This window comes from Saccoglossus kowalevskii, chromosome 9 (assembly GCF_978046115.1).
Source record: "Saccoglossus kowalevskii chromosome 9, keSacKowa6.1, whole genome shotgun sequence".
In the NCBI taxonomy this organism is placed as follows: Eukaryota; Metazoa; Hemichordata; class Enteropneusta; family Harrimaniidae; genus Saccoglossus; species Saccoglossus kowalevskii.
The window spans coordinates 31809839-31828572 of record NC_140649.1 but is presented as its reverse complement, the minus strand read 5'-3'; the positions used below and the strand labels follow the sequence as shown (position 1 = coordinate 31828572).

At 36.5% G+C, this 18734-nt stretch overlaps 1 protein-coding gene across 1 annotated transcript; it reads left to right on the top strand.

Moving 5' to 3' along the window:
* The first annotated feature begins 569 nt into the window (after positions 1–569).
* On the top strand, positions 570–13815 carry LOC100372930 (uncharacterized). Its single transcript, XM_002737322.4, has 2 exons — positions 570–736; positions 10737–13815. The coding sequence occupies exon 2, from the start codon at positions 10768–10770 to the stop codon at positions 13813–13815; it is 3048 nt and encodes a 1015-aa protein (XP_002737368.2). The 5' UTR covers positions 570–736; positions 10737–10767.
* Positions 13816–18734: the final 4919 nt, after the last annotated feature.

Here is an 18734-nt window from a genome sequence, read left to right as displayed (position 1 = left end):
ACGATTGAAACAACTATTTTTTTGGTGACGTGTGACACTTATTTTATCATTGCAAATATGTATCGGAATTATGCAATGGGTGTTAGTAGTGCTAGCAAACTCAATTATTGAAGATGTGGAGTATCCAGTCTCACTCATTCTCCAAATACTTTATTAGTTGAAAAAGATACATCTATTTGAGGTCAGTCACTAGATATCAGATAATTTAAATAAAAGAATGTTACTATGGTCATTTGAGAGTACTTTTGGGCACTTTTTTGTTTACTTTTTTAGAATAACAAAATATTAAGAATATCGTATTTCTTCCTGGGACTACCCAAATTCAAATACAACTGTGAAGATCAGTGTTCATTTCAACATTATTCGTCAATATCTATAATTTCGATCCGGATTCCAGAATACAATTGTCAACTGGTGATGTTCGTGCAATAGGTCACAACTTTTGTAATTTGACTACTAACAACACCCTCTCTGTCTGTCTGTCTGTCTGTCTTTCTTTCTGTTTTTGAAAAATAAATACTACCGGGTAGTAGTGGTTAGTGTAACCTATAGCGGGCGCTTACACTGACGAACTTTGCACTTCAAATTGTTGACCTCTGACCTGTAAATATGGCGGGGAAGCCAACGAGGCGAGCAGAGTGTCGCGTATAAATACAAGTTTTACAAGCTTAGAAGACCAGTAGTGAATGAAAACTTATACTGCCAGTTTACCTACCTATACTGCAGCTGTATTTACGTAAGTCGACTAAAAATAGCTTTCGTTATAAAGTTCGTAATGGGTCAATTTTCAGACATGTCTTGTGGCAGTGTGTATTCTTCGAAAGTGAAATTGCCCTTGAAGTCCTAGTAGACTGAAATAATCTGTGTAACACCAGGAATGAAGTTTGCCTAAAACATGGCTGTCTTAGAAATACCAATCCATTATTCTAAATACAAAAAATCAAAAGTGAATAACGTTTAAGGGGTACCCAACTACTAATAAGGTAGCCCTGAAACTAGGGTGGATGTTATTCGTTCGACTGTCCAAACACTGGCGTAGATCCTGATAAGATGAATGTGTAAAACAGAATGCACAAAATAGGCAAACTAATAATAATAATTTCATTTATTACACTATAATGAAAGTTAACAAATCATTTTAGGCTGTTATGTAATAAATTATAAAAACCAGGGTCCATAGCGTTGAGAAAATCCTTTGAAAGTCATTGGATTTTTTTAGGTCTGGAAAGTCTTTGAGTTGTCTTTAAATTACAGGAAAAATAAAAAAATCTTTGAAAAGTCTTTGAATTTCTTCATAATTATTAATTAATTTTAGAAAGGCTCGTTTTTTCCAGGAACTACCATATCCTCAGAACTTTGATGAGCTTTGGTGATGATGTTGGCCTGAATTAATGGTCAAAATGTCTTGGGGGGGGGGGGGGGGGGAAATGCAAGAAAGTTTTAGAAAAGGTCTGGAAAAGTCTTGGAAATTATTTGGCTATTGGTGCTATGGACCCTGAAAACCAGTAACGAAAATAAAAGAAAGGTTAAAGAAAATTAAGATAAATGTGGCTTAGCCTGAGATAGTGTAATGATTTGTTATTATGTATGATAAGTACATGTCTATGTATCATTCTGTCAAGTTTTATATAAAAATCACACCCTGTTCAAAAATGTCATATATGTAAAGAAAACGAACTTTGAAAGGTTCGAATACGTGATTTTTATGCCACAATCCTGGCACGTTTCAATCCTTGGGATATTTTACTATAATTGGGTGTGTCTACATCGCGTGTTGAAATTTGCATATAACATTAGCGCATAACGAAGTTGTGATGAAGGAAAGAGTGATATAAACAAAGATCAGTGATCACTTGAAATCGTTACCAGGAAGGGGGAGGAAGAAAAGTTATATAACATTTTATTATTTAATAATTTATTGAAATACTTAAGTTTGTCCAACTCCCATTTTGCCACAGTCTTCAACTTGACCTGTCTAATAGTAATTTTGGCCTTAAGAAAGCCATAGAATGCTCCTTTTTGACTTAGAATTATCAAAAACTCCACACCCTTGTAGGGAAAACCTTATCTCCCCCACTTATTGACGCCGCTGAATTGCAGTGCTCTCTCTTGCAGTTTTTTTCTAGAAAAAAACACCTTAATAGTGATTTTTACTATTAAAACAAGTTACTAGGCATTAATTAATACAATTTTTGTGTTAGATTCATTTGTTCAGAACCACTTAATGTACTGCTAAATTGTTTTCAATATGGGTTAACCATGTAAATATGCCTGCCACCCCTCTAGGCCAAATGGTGAAACCCATCTAATATATCATAATTGTCCTGTATTGCCTGGGGTGATTGGGGTTGGAGATGACGTTGACTGCATCGTCACATGGGATTGAAATACCTTCATAGGAATATTGGAACAAAAAAATCTCAGCTCTTCAGAATGATAAAAAAAAGACAGGGCTACCAATTTCCAAAACTTTTTGTCCCACGGTTAATTTAATTTCCAGCCCTTTACATATGTATGCTAAGTAATATACTTATTTAGGCTTCTCAGATTCACCATCTGCTGTTGGTTTATGCATTTTATGTCTGGTTTAATTGTACTTATTCCAGCTTATTACTGTGAAATACGTTATCTTCCTTGGGGATGCTGTCCCTGTCAAATATGTTCCACCGATTATGAGAGCTACTGGCTGAATTGCAATGAAACTAGGGACTCAGCTGCATATGTCCTACTTGTATGTCATGAATACCAGACTTTCATCACTTGTGTGTGCATCTGACATCATTTTCATGTCTGGACTGTTTTCTACTTGTTTCTTAAATATACTTTTCCTTATTTTTTTTAAATTTTGTACAAAAGCAAGAATTTTGTTTAAGAAGTACAAAAATGACAAGACATATAAATGGTATTACACTAGCACATTGACTTATCTTTAGTCCGAAAACGGGGACTATTATTTTGGGTTCGTTCAGTATGTCCGCAGCTATATCTCGGACACCCATTGACAGATTTCATTCAAACTTTACATGAAGACAATACATAATGTCTTACATATGCGCATCAAGTTACTTTATGATCAGAGAAAAATGGTCGACTGGCAGCCATTTTGGATGTAAAATTTGCTATTTCTGATACCTAAACGTGTCCGCAGCAGTTTCTCGGAGATGACTGGGCCGATTTGGATCAAAGTTGGTATGATGATCATACATATTGGGTTGCAGATGCAAGACTATTTACGTCTAAATGCAGCACTGTTTTTGTACTAAAATATCTGAATTACTTTAATAAAGCTGGAAATATTCAAATAAGGCTCTTTAAAATAATTAAACAAATTGGGCACCAATGTTTTTGTAAAATATTTACATCAATCAAGTACATTCGGTAGACTGCTTTCCCACTGTTGTTTCAACCCCAAAACTTGTTTGTATTCAAAATGAATTATCACAATGGTCCATTCCAGTTTATATCTGCACCCCCCTGTTGATGAGGTCGGATTTCTAGCACTGTATGATGGAGAAAGTACCCTGGAATTCTAACTGTATATGGAGAAACAGAATCTGGAAATCCAGACGAGTATGGAAAAAAAAATTCTGGATGGCTACCAAATAAAATATGGCCTCGTTTATCTCGCCACATACCGGTTGATGAGGTTGGATTTCCAACACTGTATGACTAAAAAAAACTTGGAATTCTGACTGTATATGGTAAAAAAATTGGGCCAGTATGAAATAGTTATTACTGAAATTAGATAAGGATTGTGGGACGAATGAGCTCATCAACACCGTGAATCAGGACTAGTTTGGATTTCCATTATCAAATATAAAATTTTGAACTTGGTAAATTAGCATGTGATGAGAGTTATATTTGGAAATCCTACTCTGTATGGTGGCACAAAAGAACTCAACACCGTCAAGGCCATATATTTCTTGCTCAAAGACGTGTGTTGTGTGACAATCATGGCTTGTTTAATATAGTATGTTTGTGCAAGTGGGAGTGGATTGACAGTTTGTATATGTAATTGTTCTACGGTAGTATATTTGATTGTTAGCCCTTGCTTGGATGCAGTCTGAAAACAGGGACTCATGAATAAACAGCACCAAAGTGACCATAATGTTTTTTTCAGATCTGATTCAAAATAGTCTAATACAAATGCTGATCTTGAGACGTGCCTCATATGCACTTTGACCGATCACAATGAAACTATACAACTACATTGTACATCATATTACTTGTATTATGTTCTGATTCAAAATGACTGATTCATTTCAACCTTATTTACTATTGAACCAACTGGAACTCTTTTATGACTTGTATAATAATAATAATCTTTATTGTTATCGTATCCTCTATGGGACTTTGATTTTAAAATAAAATAAAGGTATAGCAAAGAAAAAAAAATTAAGAGTATAAAACAAAGTTATTAATAAAATATAATAAATTAAAGTAAAAGTTTTTATTTATTTTGAGGCAGCTGGTACTGTAAAATCTGTATCAGAAGCTGCGACTTCTATTAAAATGTTACAATGCAAAAGAGGTTATGCGGCTTTTATTAGAGCATCTAGACAAATGAGAAACGATGGTTTTTTGGTTCTCAATTGTTTAAAAAGAATAGGTGCGACTTCTATTAGGGATGCGGCTTCTAATACAGATTTTACGGTAGTACTATTTTAGCATGTTTCTTTGTACTTTTTCTCTATTCGATTGAAACTTAGTACATGCTCACTGTACTCATCCGACTTATCACCCATGGTACTCAGCTCCAATGATAATGTGTTATTTAGAGATGGGCACTTAGCCGAGCACCCACCTTGCAAAAATAGAAAAATAGGTTTTTGGAAAAGTCGATGGTTAATGACTAGTATTTATGATTACTGTAAAATTATAGCTGGAATTAATTTTCTTTATTAAGTTTTTTTTGGGTGTTTATTTTTGAATGAATTGAATGTAAACATAGGAAAAAAGGTATATTCGCTTGATTTTACTTTCACTGAATCACCCCTTCAACGAAAATAGCGAAAATAAATTGCAAACAATAATTAATTATTCAGACAAATTTGGGGCATTTTAGAGGGGATGAGCGCTCAATCAAGCATGTTGGATGAATATAATTGTATTTTTGAGTGTCTAGTATTAGGCCACACCGACTTCATTTTATGGATGACATCCGCGCGCGCATTAGTTTTCGCCTGTTCTCAAAAAAAAAAAAAAAATCCCTAACGGCGAGTCTCCACAGATCGGTTTTCTGTTCGGAACTTGCCGACTCATATTGTCGAAAAGCGCCGGCTTGTCGTAAAACCCTTTTTGGACTATCTAAAAACATGCAATTTTGTCCTAAATAATCTTCTACACATCCGTATTGCGTTGCTGGGAATACGTAAGCATAAAAGTTCAGAGGAAAAACATAGGGATTGTTGTAGACTGGTATGCAATTTACGTTGGCCAGGGACACAGATATGTTTACACAGATATACAAGAGATTGGTTAAAGCTAACCCCTAATGTGTAGAGAGGAGCAAGCAAGAACATTTCTGTATCATTGCAATGTTTTGTTTGTTATTGTCATAAAGTAGTGATATGTACATTCCGCCTTGACTTGTACTGAAAATGGTGTTCATGCTGTACCTTGAATGCAGTGTTTCTGACTGAAGGTACTTTATCATGACTACATGTACTAGAGCCTGTCTGAAATGGTTATACCTGTGACAGTATTAAAGACTACAAATAAAGACTTCTTGTTGTTTTTTTGATACACTGTGTTCTGTGGTTCAATTTATATAATAACCAGCCCCGTAGTCCTGTGGTTTTAGCAGGATTTTTTTTTTTAGCAGGATTTTTTTTTTCCGCCCTCTCGCATTAGTTTTGGGGTCTCCAGAGGATGTCATCCATAAAAGTAAATCAGTGTGGCCTTAGTATTACATGTAAATTTATCTAAACATTTTAATTAAAATTAAATTAAGTTTAATTAATATGCAGGTTTATTAATAACCAGTCATTGAAAATGACACAGTCCCCGTTAAATTAAGTTCTCTTTGTGCTCGTCATATTAAAGTGGAGGGGTTGTCGTGAGCGTGTCCTTGAAACCTAAGTTCCAAGTGGCGTATGCAACAGATTGTTTATTTACATCAAAACACATGTTCCGTGTAGTAGTAATATGGCCAAAAATAAAAACAGCCGTTATTCGGCCATCTTTGATCTGATTATGAAACACACTGATATATATAATGTATGGGCTTGTCAGGAATCCAAAGTTTAATTGATTTCCAAGTATTACGCCCTCCCTGTTAGGCTTATAAGCTTTTAAATGCATACGTGATTTACATAGAAAGGGGAATACTTTGTGGCTTGTTATAGGTGGAGAAATAAAGAAATACTTAATACATATATTGCATGCACGAATTGTTACATTCTTCGCAAAGAGAGCAGCCTGATTGGACGACAAAGAATTTACCTTGGGTGAGATTTGTATCTAAATACTATGGTACCGAAGACTTGATTCCCGAGAATCAGAATGAATTTGAGGTTAATAAACTTTGGTGAATTTGGTTAGACAGGTCAACAAACTCAGTTTTGCATTTCTGTCAGTTTGCATAACATTCCTGTCGCACCTGATGTGGTAGTTTCTCGCAATTCTTCTGGTTTCGACCAATTAGAAATGAGCAGTGTAAACAAAGGGGTGTCATCTTGATTTACATCCCCAATAAATTGAACAAGAAATCGTGCCTTGGGGGCATGTTGGACGATCCACCAGAAGTACGGTATAACACAGATAACGTCATTATTGAACTCCGGATTGAGAATTTACTCTCTGGTCGTCCTGGGGTCAGCTATGGTACTGTACAGCGTTCTCGTGATGTGAGCCACCCCTGGAAACCAAGCCGTCTAAAGTCTGTCGCCACGTTTGTTGCTTCGGTTCAACGTCGTTACGTCCGGTAAAGTACATCTGCCTTACACGCACAAACAGCCAGGTTTCAGTTTCCCCCTGCCTTACCTGCATACTTCGACCGCGGTTACGTTTATCGGAACCGTCTAAAATATTTAGGCAATGCAGTAATATTTAAAGCGAACCTAAAAGCGGCCTTAATTTATAGTTGTGTATATTCTAAACTGTATTTGAAATAATATTGCAGTGGTTTAATTTTGTTTTAATTATAACTGTAGCTTGGATAGGCATTTAAAGTGCTTGCCATGGAGGCCATTCATGGAGGGGAATAATTAACGAACGAACATATTTAACATCCGGGAACTTTTCAAAGCTATGACGTTTTAGTATCTGATCGCATTCGTATACTCCATTGTACATAGCCGTTCATGCTGCCAAGCATTGTGTACTATTAGTATAAACTCAACTTTTATATGCACAATGTGCTTTTTATAACTTTGGTTAGAGCCTTATGCGTTTGAACCACAGTATTCTGAGAGTGAAAGCCCAATTGCGTTAAAGTACCGTACTTCCCTGATCGTAAGCCCCTCCCGAGTATGAAGCCCATCCCTATGTTTTTACTTGGTATTTATCGAGTTGAGGGCATTCACGATTATAAGCCCAGAGTGTTTTTACTGGGCGTCGACGATATTCTTTAAAATATGCGTGTAAAAGGTGTGTTTCATTTCATAATAATCGTTAGTTTGGTTCATGCTTTTAGTTTTATGAGAAAACTCGCATTAATTTCAAGTTCAGAGTGCATGGCGAACGTACACAACGTGATTCGCATCGTTTCTATTTACTCAGGATGAACATCGATGTTGCAATTCTGAAGTAATCCATATTTCTTTGAGTAGTTGCCTTCGAAAAGCCAAAAATGTGATCGTCAAGGCGTGTACCTGGTTATTGGGCATGGTTTACTTTGAGACTATCATGAAAGGCCTAGGGTTTGAATGATGCGACATGTTGGCGACCGAGAAAGGTGTTTAAATTCTTCCTCCACACTCAGTTTACCCACCGTTACTATTAACCGTCGTTTATATTTCGGAAATTGCGAATCGCCAGTTTTTAGGGGAAAAGAATCATCGTTTTTTTCGTTGCAATCAGTGCTACAGATCGCATTTTAACATTGCGGTAATTCACTTCCGCATTGCGCTAAAAAATCATCGTCAATAATCGGAAAATTTCATCATTACGACACATCATTTTGATTGGTTAATGAAAGACATGACCTGTTATGTCAAAGGAAGTTGTTCCAGGTCAAATCGTGCTGAAAAACCTCATGGTGGAAAATTGTTTTGCGTCGATAGTTTGCGTACGATTGAAAACATACCAAAACGAAGATAATGATAAACTGAATGCCTTCGTCCACTGTTTCCTCACAGACCCTACCCATTATTTCACCGTAAATTCAGACGGTATGTAAATCGTATTGTAATAAAATGTGTGTGTTTTTTATGAACATGTTTGTTTCTTCATTGTAAGTATCGTTCAAATCAATGACGCATTTTTTTTTCAAAAATAAGTATTATTTTCCCGAGCCCGGCGTGGTGAACGAATATTTTTTTTGGATAGTTTTTCGTTGTTTGCAAGATGGTTACAGTGTTTAACCCCAAAACAAAATAATTTTTTCTGAGTTTGTTCTCGAGTACAAGCTCATCCCTTACTTTCCCTTTACGTGTTCATGCCTCCGGGCTTATGATCAGGGAAGTACGGTATACTGTAACGATTCAGATCAGTCCAGTGTGAGTGATGAGAGTATATCGTCGACGATGCCCCTTGTTCGGATGAAAGTTATATTTCAAATTACACGGAAGTCTGTGAACAATCTGCTTGGTGTTCCTGTGACACTTGTCCCATGATTTGCCAGTGCAGCCCCGTGAATACATGGACGAAAATGTTTCCACCACCACCCTACGAACTCAAGATTGCATACTCCAGCATCCATACTTTGAATAATTTGCACGTCGCACAGTGCAGTACTGGAAACAACATTTATTAGACAGTTAGACAAAAAACAAAACAAAATGTCCGTCTCGATCAATCGCACATCCATAATGTTTGTATGTTGATATGCTTGTAAATAACATTAACGTAAAAGTCGAAACAACCTAGACTAGAAGTCAATTCACCAGTCCAGCCAGCTATGGCTCCCTAAGTTGCTTATATTTAATCAGATTCTATTTCGTCATCATGCTTTGTTACCTTACCTGTTTATACCTCATGAGGGCGTTTTTTTAATGGCAAGATGGCGCAAACGGAAGTCCTTCGCAGGTTTATGGTTTCTCATATTTAAATCATCATAACTCTAAAGATAATCATTTTTTTTAATTTTTTTTTTCAAATTTATAATCAATATACATAACTTGATAAATACAAACACCAAACTAGGCTCTATTTAGTTCCCCTTTAATTAGCCGATTTTGTGAAGCTATTTGTGTATTTATTGTCAAACTTTTGTTCTTTGTATTAAAGTGTGCGTACGCACATTACAGTTAATTCAAATTTGGTGTCATTTAGTGCAGTGCGTGTATGATGAATGTGTTCGTTCCCTTATTTATAAATTCTCTATGGTTCTTAGATGTCCAATTGTTATTGGCCTGAGATCATTGTCGTCTTGTAACGATAACCATCTTAATGATTTCCAATGCCTTTATGGCCCGTGAAAAGAACCCACAACAAGTGTGATCTATATAGTTTAAGTTATACGAGTCACTGTTTGGCATTCCCATTCGCTTTGTATGAATTATTTCAGATTTAATACAAATATATATATAGACCTCAGTGCCAAATACAAATGGTACATAAATTGTGGAAATATAGTAGTAAGGGTAAAAAGTCAGATGGCTGTCAATCGGCCATCTTTAACCAGATTTTGAAACAAATTGTCATGGACATGCATCCTAACATGTATAAAGTACATGCATGTGCCAAATTTGAATGAAAACTGACAGAGCACGTCTAAGATACCGCATGAAAAAAAATTTTAAAAAATGCCTGCCAGTCGACCATCTTTGATCCAATTGCAAAATAAATCGTCATGGACATGTATCCTAACATGTATAATCTATGTACCAAGTTTGAATGACAACTGACAAAGCATGTCCAAAATACAACATTTTAAAAAAACAAGATGGCTGCCAGTCGGCCATTTTGAATTGAATTGCTAAACCACTGCATGTGCATATGTCCCACATAAAAGGTACTAGGCACATGCAAAGAATGAACAGAATCGGTCCACAGGATTCTGAAATATGACTCTGGATAGACCGAGGGACGGACACACGGACGGACGAACAGACTCAGTAACTCACGGACGGTCGGGGACATGTATCCTGACATGTATGATCTATGTACTGAATTTGAATGAAAACTGACAAAGCATGTTCAAAATACGGCATTTTCAAAAAACAAGATGTCTGCTAGTCGGCTATCTTTGATTCAATTGTGAAATAAATCGTCATGAACATGTATCCTAACATGTTTAATCTATGTACCAAGTTTGAATGAAAACTGACACAGCATGTCCAAAATACATCATTTTTAAAAAACAAGAGGGCTGCCAGTCGGCTATTTTGAATTGAATCGCTAAACCACTGCATGTGCATATGTCCCACATAAAGTACTAGGCACATGCAAAGAATGAACGAAATCGGTCCAAGGGATTCTGAGATATGACTCCGGACAGACGCACGGACGGACGGACGGAGACCAAATTAAAATTCCCTGTTTTCGGACTTCGTCCGAACGGGGACTAATTAATTAACCAACACAGGGTTTGTCTAGTTTAGATAACCAATCTTATTTTCATTTTGTTTCAGAATTATTTTCGTTTGAACAACGCTTGTTAAAATGAGGAAACGAATGAAAGAACTTATAGTTACAGGAAATGGTTACTTTTGGTGCAACCTTTGTGGCAAGAAATCCAATAAGAAATCTGTGTTATTGGCTCATATGAAAAAACACAATGTAGATGAACAGCGACCAATCAAGTGCAAAGAGTGTGGGATTTCATTTATCTCAAATGCAAAGCTGGTTATCCATGTAAGAATACACACCGGTGAAAAACCATATAAGTGTGAAAGTTGTGATTGGAGATTCGTCCAGAAAGGCAATCTTACAAAACACAAAGAGAGATGCAAGTCCATCAAAAGGAAAGCTAAAAACCCAAAACGTGATGAAGTGGTTGCTCGGTGCGAAAAATGTGGTAAAGGCTTCAAGTACAAGTTCAACCTTAAGAATCATATGAAGATACACAATAGAGAGAAAACACACAAATGTAAGTTGTGCTCCATGGAGTATTCACAAGAAGCTTCTCTCGAGAAACACGTACAGGACTGTCATGCCACTAAAAAAGTCAATGATTGTAAGAGTGATGGTACCGGACTGATCAATGGATATTATTGGTGTAAAAGGTGTGGGAAAAAATTTAGAACTAAAGATGCATTGAGTGCTCACTTGAAATCAACGATAGGGGAAAGACCAAGCATGTGTGCAGAATGTGGGAAAAGATGTTCACACCGTGCAGCCCTTGTTTTACACATCAGATCCCATACACATGAATGCCCATATGTATGTTATGTATGTGAGCACGGTTTTAACCAAAAATCTGACATGCATAAACATATAAACGCAAAACATCCGGGGTATAAGCTGACATTGGAGAGTCCGCAGCAAACACAACACTTGGAGTCAAAGCCTCACAAATGTGATATTTGTTCCAAGGAATATGTGTTAAAAAAATGCCTCCTAAACCATATCACATCAGCACATCCAGAAAAAGAATCTTCTCAGGAGAGCAATATCAGAAGCCACACAGTTGAAAAAATTGGTGAAAATCCAGTAGTGAAAGGAGGTGCTGGAACGGCAAGACTTCGTGGTTACTTTTGGTGTCGAAGGTGTGGAATGAAATTCAGAAAAGAGACTGCCTTGAAATCTCATTTGAAATCTAATGAGGATGAACGGCCAACAGTTTGTAAGGAATGTTGTAAAGTTTGTCATTTCCCAGGAAACCTGGTTGTACATATTAGATCACATACTGGTGAACGTCCTTTTAAGTGTGACCAGTGCACACAAAGTTTCTCTCAGACTGTCAACTTGAAAAGACATCAGTTAAGTTTTCACAAACCAAATGGAAATACTGCTTCAAAAAAATACACCTGCAAAAAATGTGGAAAGCATTTCACGTCCTGGTCAAATCTGTTATTTCATTCAAAATCCCACAATAATGAAACCAAAAAGCATGTTAAGCGACCTTATGTGATCAAGAGTGCAAAGAAAAATCAACAATCTCACCCTGACGTGAATGAGAGCGTCAAGCAACAGCAGCATTCTCAGCCACTTCCTAGTCCCTCCAACAATGCTGAAGAACAAGCATGCGAGTATTGTGGCAAGAAATTCTCACAAAGGAGCAATCTCCGTGCTCACAGGCGAATACATACTGGTGAGAAACCATACAAGTGTGATGTCTGCGGGATGTGCTTCTCCCAGAGTGGTAATCTAAGATACCATGCCCGACGACAACATCCTGGACAGAATCCCTGTGGCTGCACACAGTGTGGTAAAAAGTTTGACAACTTTTTTTTACTCAGTTTACATAAAAAGAAAGTCCATGGTGCATTGAAACTTAAAACTAATCAGCTGAAGTCATCAATTTCCCATAGCTGTGAAATATGTGGGAGAACATTTAAATGGTTACGGCACTTAGCAAGACACAAACAGGCGTTCCATATGAACAAGTCATCTCGCAAATTGAAAGTGAAACCGCAACAGTCTCCAGAAAAACTGGTTGCTCAAGATAGACCCTACAAATGCACTGAATGTGAGAGAGATTTTGTGTTAGGTGCTCATCTCGCATGGCATAGACTTAACAAGCATCAATCTAATAACGTGCACCAGAAGGAAACACCACAAAGTGTTGTTGAAAAAAACCTAAGACCAAGACGGTTGAAGTCTTTGGGGCATAAACAAAAAGCCAGTAATAATTGTGATATGTGTGGGAAGACTTTTCAATTTCATGGTCATCTGTTATGGCATAAAGAAACAGAACACAATGAGTATACATCTCTCAATCACACACAAAAAAGCCCAAGTACGCCAACCGAAGATGGGTTCCCGTGCGACAACTGTGATAAAAAGTTTGCGTTGAAATGCCACTTAGTGAAACATTTACAAAGCATCCACAAAAGAACCAAACTAGATAAAAAGCTTCTAAAGCGCAGGTCATTTACAATGCTTAAGAATTATGAATGTGATTGGTGCTGGAAAACTTTTCGGCATAAGTACCTTCTCATCCAGCATAAGGAAATGCACCACAGCCAAATAGAACCCAATGCTGTGGTTACAAGTCCAGGCCATCAATGTAAAAAATGTGGGAAGAGTTTCATAAAGGAAGGCAACTTGCTGAGGCATCGACTCAACTGTGGTGAAAGGCCATTTGTATGTTTACAGTGTGGGAAAGCATTTATAATTGAAAGCAATCTACAGCAGCATATTGAAACATGGCATGCCAAGAAACCCCCTCTAGTCAATTGTCATTCGCGGACATCATTGTATCAGAAAGTATTCAAGTGTAATCTGTGTGACTACTCATCCTGGCAGAAGGGTAACTTTGACAGACACATGGAGACTCACAATCACAGTTGCCAACAGCCTATTGACAGCTATCCCACACAATCAGAACTTGAATCGCATATTTCAATGCACAAAATCAACATGCAGGAAGTTACAACTGAAACAAATTCCAATGACTTCCATTTGATGTACGCCGACGCTGATGCCGGTGATCTTCATGACAACAATACTTCTGTAGCTGGTGTAAATGTACATTTTGAAAATTTGTTTGACATTGTCAGAGATGATCAAGGAGGACAGTTAATTCGCATGAAGTTCAGATTGTAAACTGATATTGTTAATTTCTCTGCCATTTAGAGTGATTTACGGAGACCAAACGGCGGTGTATTAGATTATGATAGTGGCTAGGATTATAAGACTCGGATATCTATATTTAGTGATATGCAATGAAGGTCTTGTAGTCTTGTGAGTTCTAAGTGAAAGAAGTCGTCAATCAAACAGTTTATTCAGTGATTTTACAGAACACTGTGGATGTTTGAATAATTTTGATTGCATAAACAGATTATTACCGTATTCAAACGTGCAAATACAAGCTTTGCAAATAAGTAAGTACACAGACTAGCACATTTTCTTTTGGTATGTTTTAGAAATGTACATTTGCTGAGCAATTTGGTGATCGCCTTGCAGTTCTCACGAGATCTTCATCACACATCACCCCACTTGCATACCCTTGTCTTATGAATCCTTGTAATTATAACTAAAATATAAAAGCATTAATTTAACATGTATATACTTTACCTGTATTTTTGTATATTGTGTGCATAGCCACTGGAAGTGACTTCTATTGATCTTTTGGGGTTTACAAGATTTTAATTTGATTTACCAGTGAAAATAGCAAAATTAAAAGCCATTGAAATGTTAATATGTTAAAGGGTGGTGGTCGCCGCGCCGCGTCCTGTTCGATATGGGACTCGTAGCGACGTATACAACGTGTTTAAAATACTTTGTTTATTTACATGAAATTCAACATGTGTTGCGCAACGATCACCGCCCTTCAACAGTATTTATCAGAATCAGGTACCGGTATAAGTATTTAGCTGCCATAAGAGTATATGTACTTTCAGTGAAAAGGTGTGTGTGTATAGCAGACTTGTCTAAATGATGTACTATTTGTTCTATTTTACTTGTTTCCTAGGTGTTATCATCTGCCTTAATGGTAAATCATGATCTCGCCATAGGAATCAATGGTAAATCATGATCTCACCATAGGAATCAATGGTATATCATGATCTCACCATAGAAATCAATGGTAAATTATGATCTCACCATAGGAATTAATGGTAAATCATGATCTTGCCATAGGAATCAATGGTAAATCATAATCTCGCCATAGGAATCAATGGTAAATCATGTTCTCACCATAGGAAGCAGTGGGTAATCATCTCACCATTACCCAGTTTTATTATTTTACTTCCGCTCTGTTTGGCATCATTCGGTAAATTGTTCTTCCAAAATTGTGCTGGTATGGATTTTTATTTTAAAATTGTCATTCAATTTTATTTAGATTAGAAAAGTGAATTTTTAATTTGTTATAAATTTGAACAAACTTGGATAAGAAGATGGGCTTGGGGGTGTCACTATTTTAAGTAACATATTGATAACCTGAAATGTGTAAATATTCGTGACTTGTGTGGAAGTCTTTGTGGTCAGCCTGTTTCAATGAAACCTGCTTCATAGATGCTCTGGGTTAATTGACAGATCTGTTTAAAGTGGGATTGAAAGCTGTGCATATTAATTACCTATATTACCCATATATTGAGCTCTTCCACAGATATCCTGACTGCCAATCATCTGACTTTAATAAAAGTAGATCCATAAATGTTCTATGATGATCCACAGATGTGGTTGCCGGTAGTTTAGAATTGAATCTGTGAATATGAATTACCTAATTTGCATTACCCCCCCCCCCCCCTTTGTATCTCATTACCCGTTTACCAGATTTCAAATGAACTTGATCAAGGTGCACCAAGATGAAATATTTTTCTATTTTTTTTTATTTTTATAAAATTAATTCTGTGGAGCAGTTTGCTTTTCCATGATGTAGATCTCAACAAAGAGCAGAGGTATATCAGCTGAAATGCTATAAGAAATTTGTAATTAAAATATTCACCATTTATACTTTTATGCATGGTCTAAATATTTGTCTTAGTCTTCTGGGCCTTGGAGGCAACTATTATAACAATTGAGATCATTTTTAATTACTGCTTGTAAGCCAATATATATGTGTGCACTTTTTACATTGAAGCAAATGATTTACAAAATTGAGTGAAATGTGCTTAGAGGAGACTTGCGAAAATGCATGTTTACATAATGAAGACTCGAGATTAAAATACAATTGGTCAAAACAACGACAAATCCAAATTATGTTCTGGCTATGTGAAAGTTCTTTTTGTAAAGTGCAATCAATTTACTCTTGAATTGTGTATGAAAGATATCAGAGGTACATTACTTGGGGTTTGCAAGTAGTGTGACATGATACCAAGATCCTGTTTCAATCTCACTCTCGCATAAGCGTTCCAACTCGGAGCAATGCACATGCCCAAGGTATTTAGGATACTGGGATGTCCAGGTGGATCAAAATAGTTGCTCACGATATGATGAAATGCGAAAACTATATTTTCGATACATTTTCGATTTATCACATTTTTCACTATGATAGTGGTAAGACGTGTTTTATTACAAACCTTGAACATTGATATATGTAATATCAGAAGGTCATGGCATCAGTCTCCCTATCTACAAGATGAGACTTTAATGGGATCTTGACATGTCACCATACGGTACTATGCGCATTGCAAACCCAAAGTAATGCATCTCTGACAAAATGCATTAAGCATACATCTGGATCATTTAGCAACTTACAAGTTAACAGTACATGTGTGCTGGAACTGTACTAGAGAATGCTGTGCACAAAATTTAATTTCAAATCTAATCGTTTTTCTATATGAAAATAAATTTTAACAGTTAAGATAGCAATTAAGATATCTGTAATTGTGTTAACAAATTACGAAAGGTGATTAATTATTCATGAAATTAGGTAATGTCAGACGAAGCTGCAAGGTGCTTCAGTTTCACCACACAATGGTTTCTTGTCAGTTCTATTTTTAGTACATCCTGGTTTCCATGGAAACTAGTTTACTTTTTTGTACCCTGATCTAAAATGATTGGTAGTGTGTAAATTTATCAATTTTTATTGAAAGGGCAACTCCGGTTAATCTCGCAGCAAAGTTGTCGCATGATTGTCTTGGGCAATCCACTGGAATTGACATTGTTTATTTTTGCACAATGAAATCTTTCATTGTTCAGAAAATTATTAAATTTAATACTAACTGTATATATCACTTGTCATATATTTAACTGTAAATTGTGCACTTCCATAATGCATTTGAGCAAGTTACAAACATACCTGCTACCGCTACCGGTACCAAGACAATACAGAAAATGCTCATATGAAAACAACTTTTGTGGGTAGAATGTGTATAATAGCTGCCAGTTAGTCACTTTAATGTAGTAATATTTTCTTGTGTATATTTCTTATCAATATCAGAGGTTAAATAAAATTCCTGTGGATCTTTCTTGGTGACAGCCATCTATTGAATTTTTTGTCTTGTGTTTTTGTTCGTCGAACATAGCCCAAAACCAGGAATTATATAATGGGTTCTGCATGTAAGGCAGTGTTTCTAAGACATGCCAGAAGTAATGATCGTCATCCACAGTTTCTCGGGTATGCCCGTGCTGATTACATTCATTAGTGGTGAGTTGTTGATGCATGTTTTGCTCTGTGGTTTGATTTGGGGGTGGGGGTACATTTTGATATTCAAAAAGCCAGTAGGGGCAGCTGTACATTTTGTCAATAGAGGCAACTCTACAGGAAGATACAGTGGAACTGTCCTATCGTACTAGATAATGGTTCATCAGTAGACAGCTCTACAGGTAGATACAGTGGAACTGTCCTGCCGTACTAGAGAATGGTTCATCAGTAGAGGCAACTCTACAGGAAGATACAGTGGGACTGTCCTGCCGTACTAGAGAATGGTTCATCAGTAGAGGCAACTCTACAGGAAGATACAGTGGAACTGTCCTACCGAACTAGAGAATGGTTCATCAGTAGAGGTAGCTCTACAGGAAGATACAGTGGAACTGTCCTATCGTACTAGATAATGGTTCATCAGTAGAGGCAACTCTACAGGAAGATACAGTGGAACTGTCCTGCTGTACTAGAGAATGGTTCATCAGTAGAGGTAGCTCTACAGGTAGATACAGTGGAACTGTACTATCGTACTGAAGAATGGCTTGTCAGTGAGACAGCTCTACAGGTAGATACAGTGGAACTGTCCTGCCGTACTAGAGAATGGTTAATCAGTAGAGGTAGCTCTACAGGAAGAATTGGGGCGTAGTGGCTTTTACATGGTAGATTTAGTAAGCACTGTACCAAATGAAATTCAGCCAATGAAAGTTTAAGCATTTGTTTGTTATACATTGTTCACTTGTCTGGAATAGTAGTTAGAAAACATTCATTAAATGAACATTTTATTGTTAATTTCACTTATCAGCGAAAGAAATCTCAGACTATCGTTGAATATTATATATACTGGTATTTGGTGATATTTGTTGTAAATCAAGGTCACAAGCTTTATTTAAAATTTCAATTTTTGTTTTCACTATGTGCATGCAACATTCAAACACCAATGCACACAAATTTGCTAGTCAATTAGCATTATTGCTTTCAGGTAAGTGTCCAGTACTTTGAATGCGACACAGATGAGGCTTTTGTCAGGTTGTGTATGAACACAAACAAATAATGTGCAACTATATATCATACAGACTTGGCAATACAAACTATACTTGATATCTCTCATCAAACAAACATCTCCAAGGGCTTATTATTGTGTCTCCATCGTCCCTATAAAACTCCACACCAAAATGTGTTTAACATATTACATTTGACTTCCATGTGTATATATGGGGAAACATGTTTTATACTGTTTTTTTTTTTTTAATTGTACAACAGAAATTCAAAAATACTGTTTATTGCAACCGATTTCCAAATGGCTGTAGTGGTTTACACATCAAAATGGTATTTTTCACATCAGACTTAATGGAAGAAATCATGTGGTGTGTTCAAATTTTAAAAACAGGCACTCCTTTGGAGGTACTAATAACTTTGAATAATTTCTGAGTTGTGC

Coding starts and splice junctions, on each gene's coding strand:
- LOC100372930 (XM_002737322.4), top strand. CDS start 10,768: ATGAGGAAACGAATGAAAGAACTTATAGTTACAGGAAATGGTTACTTT.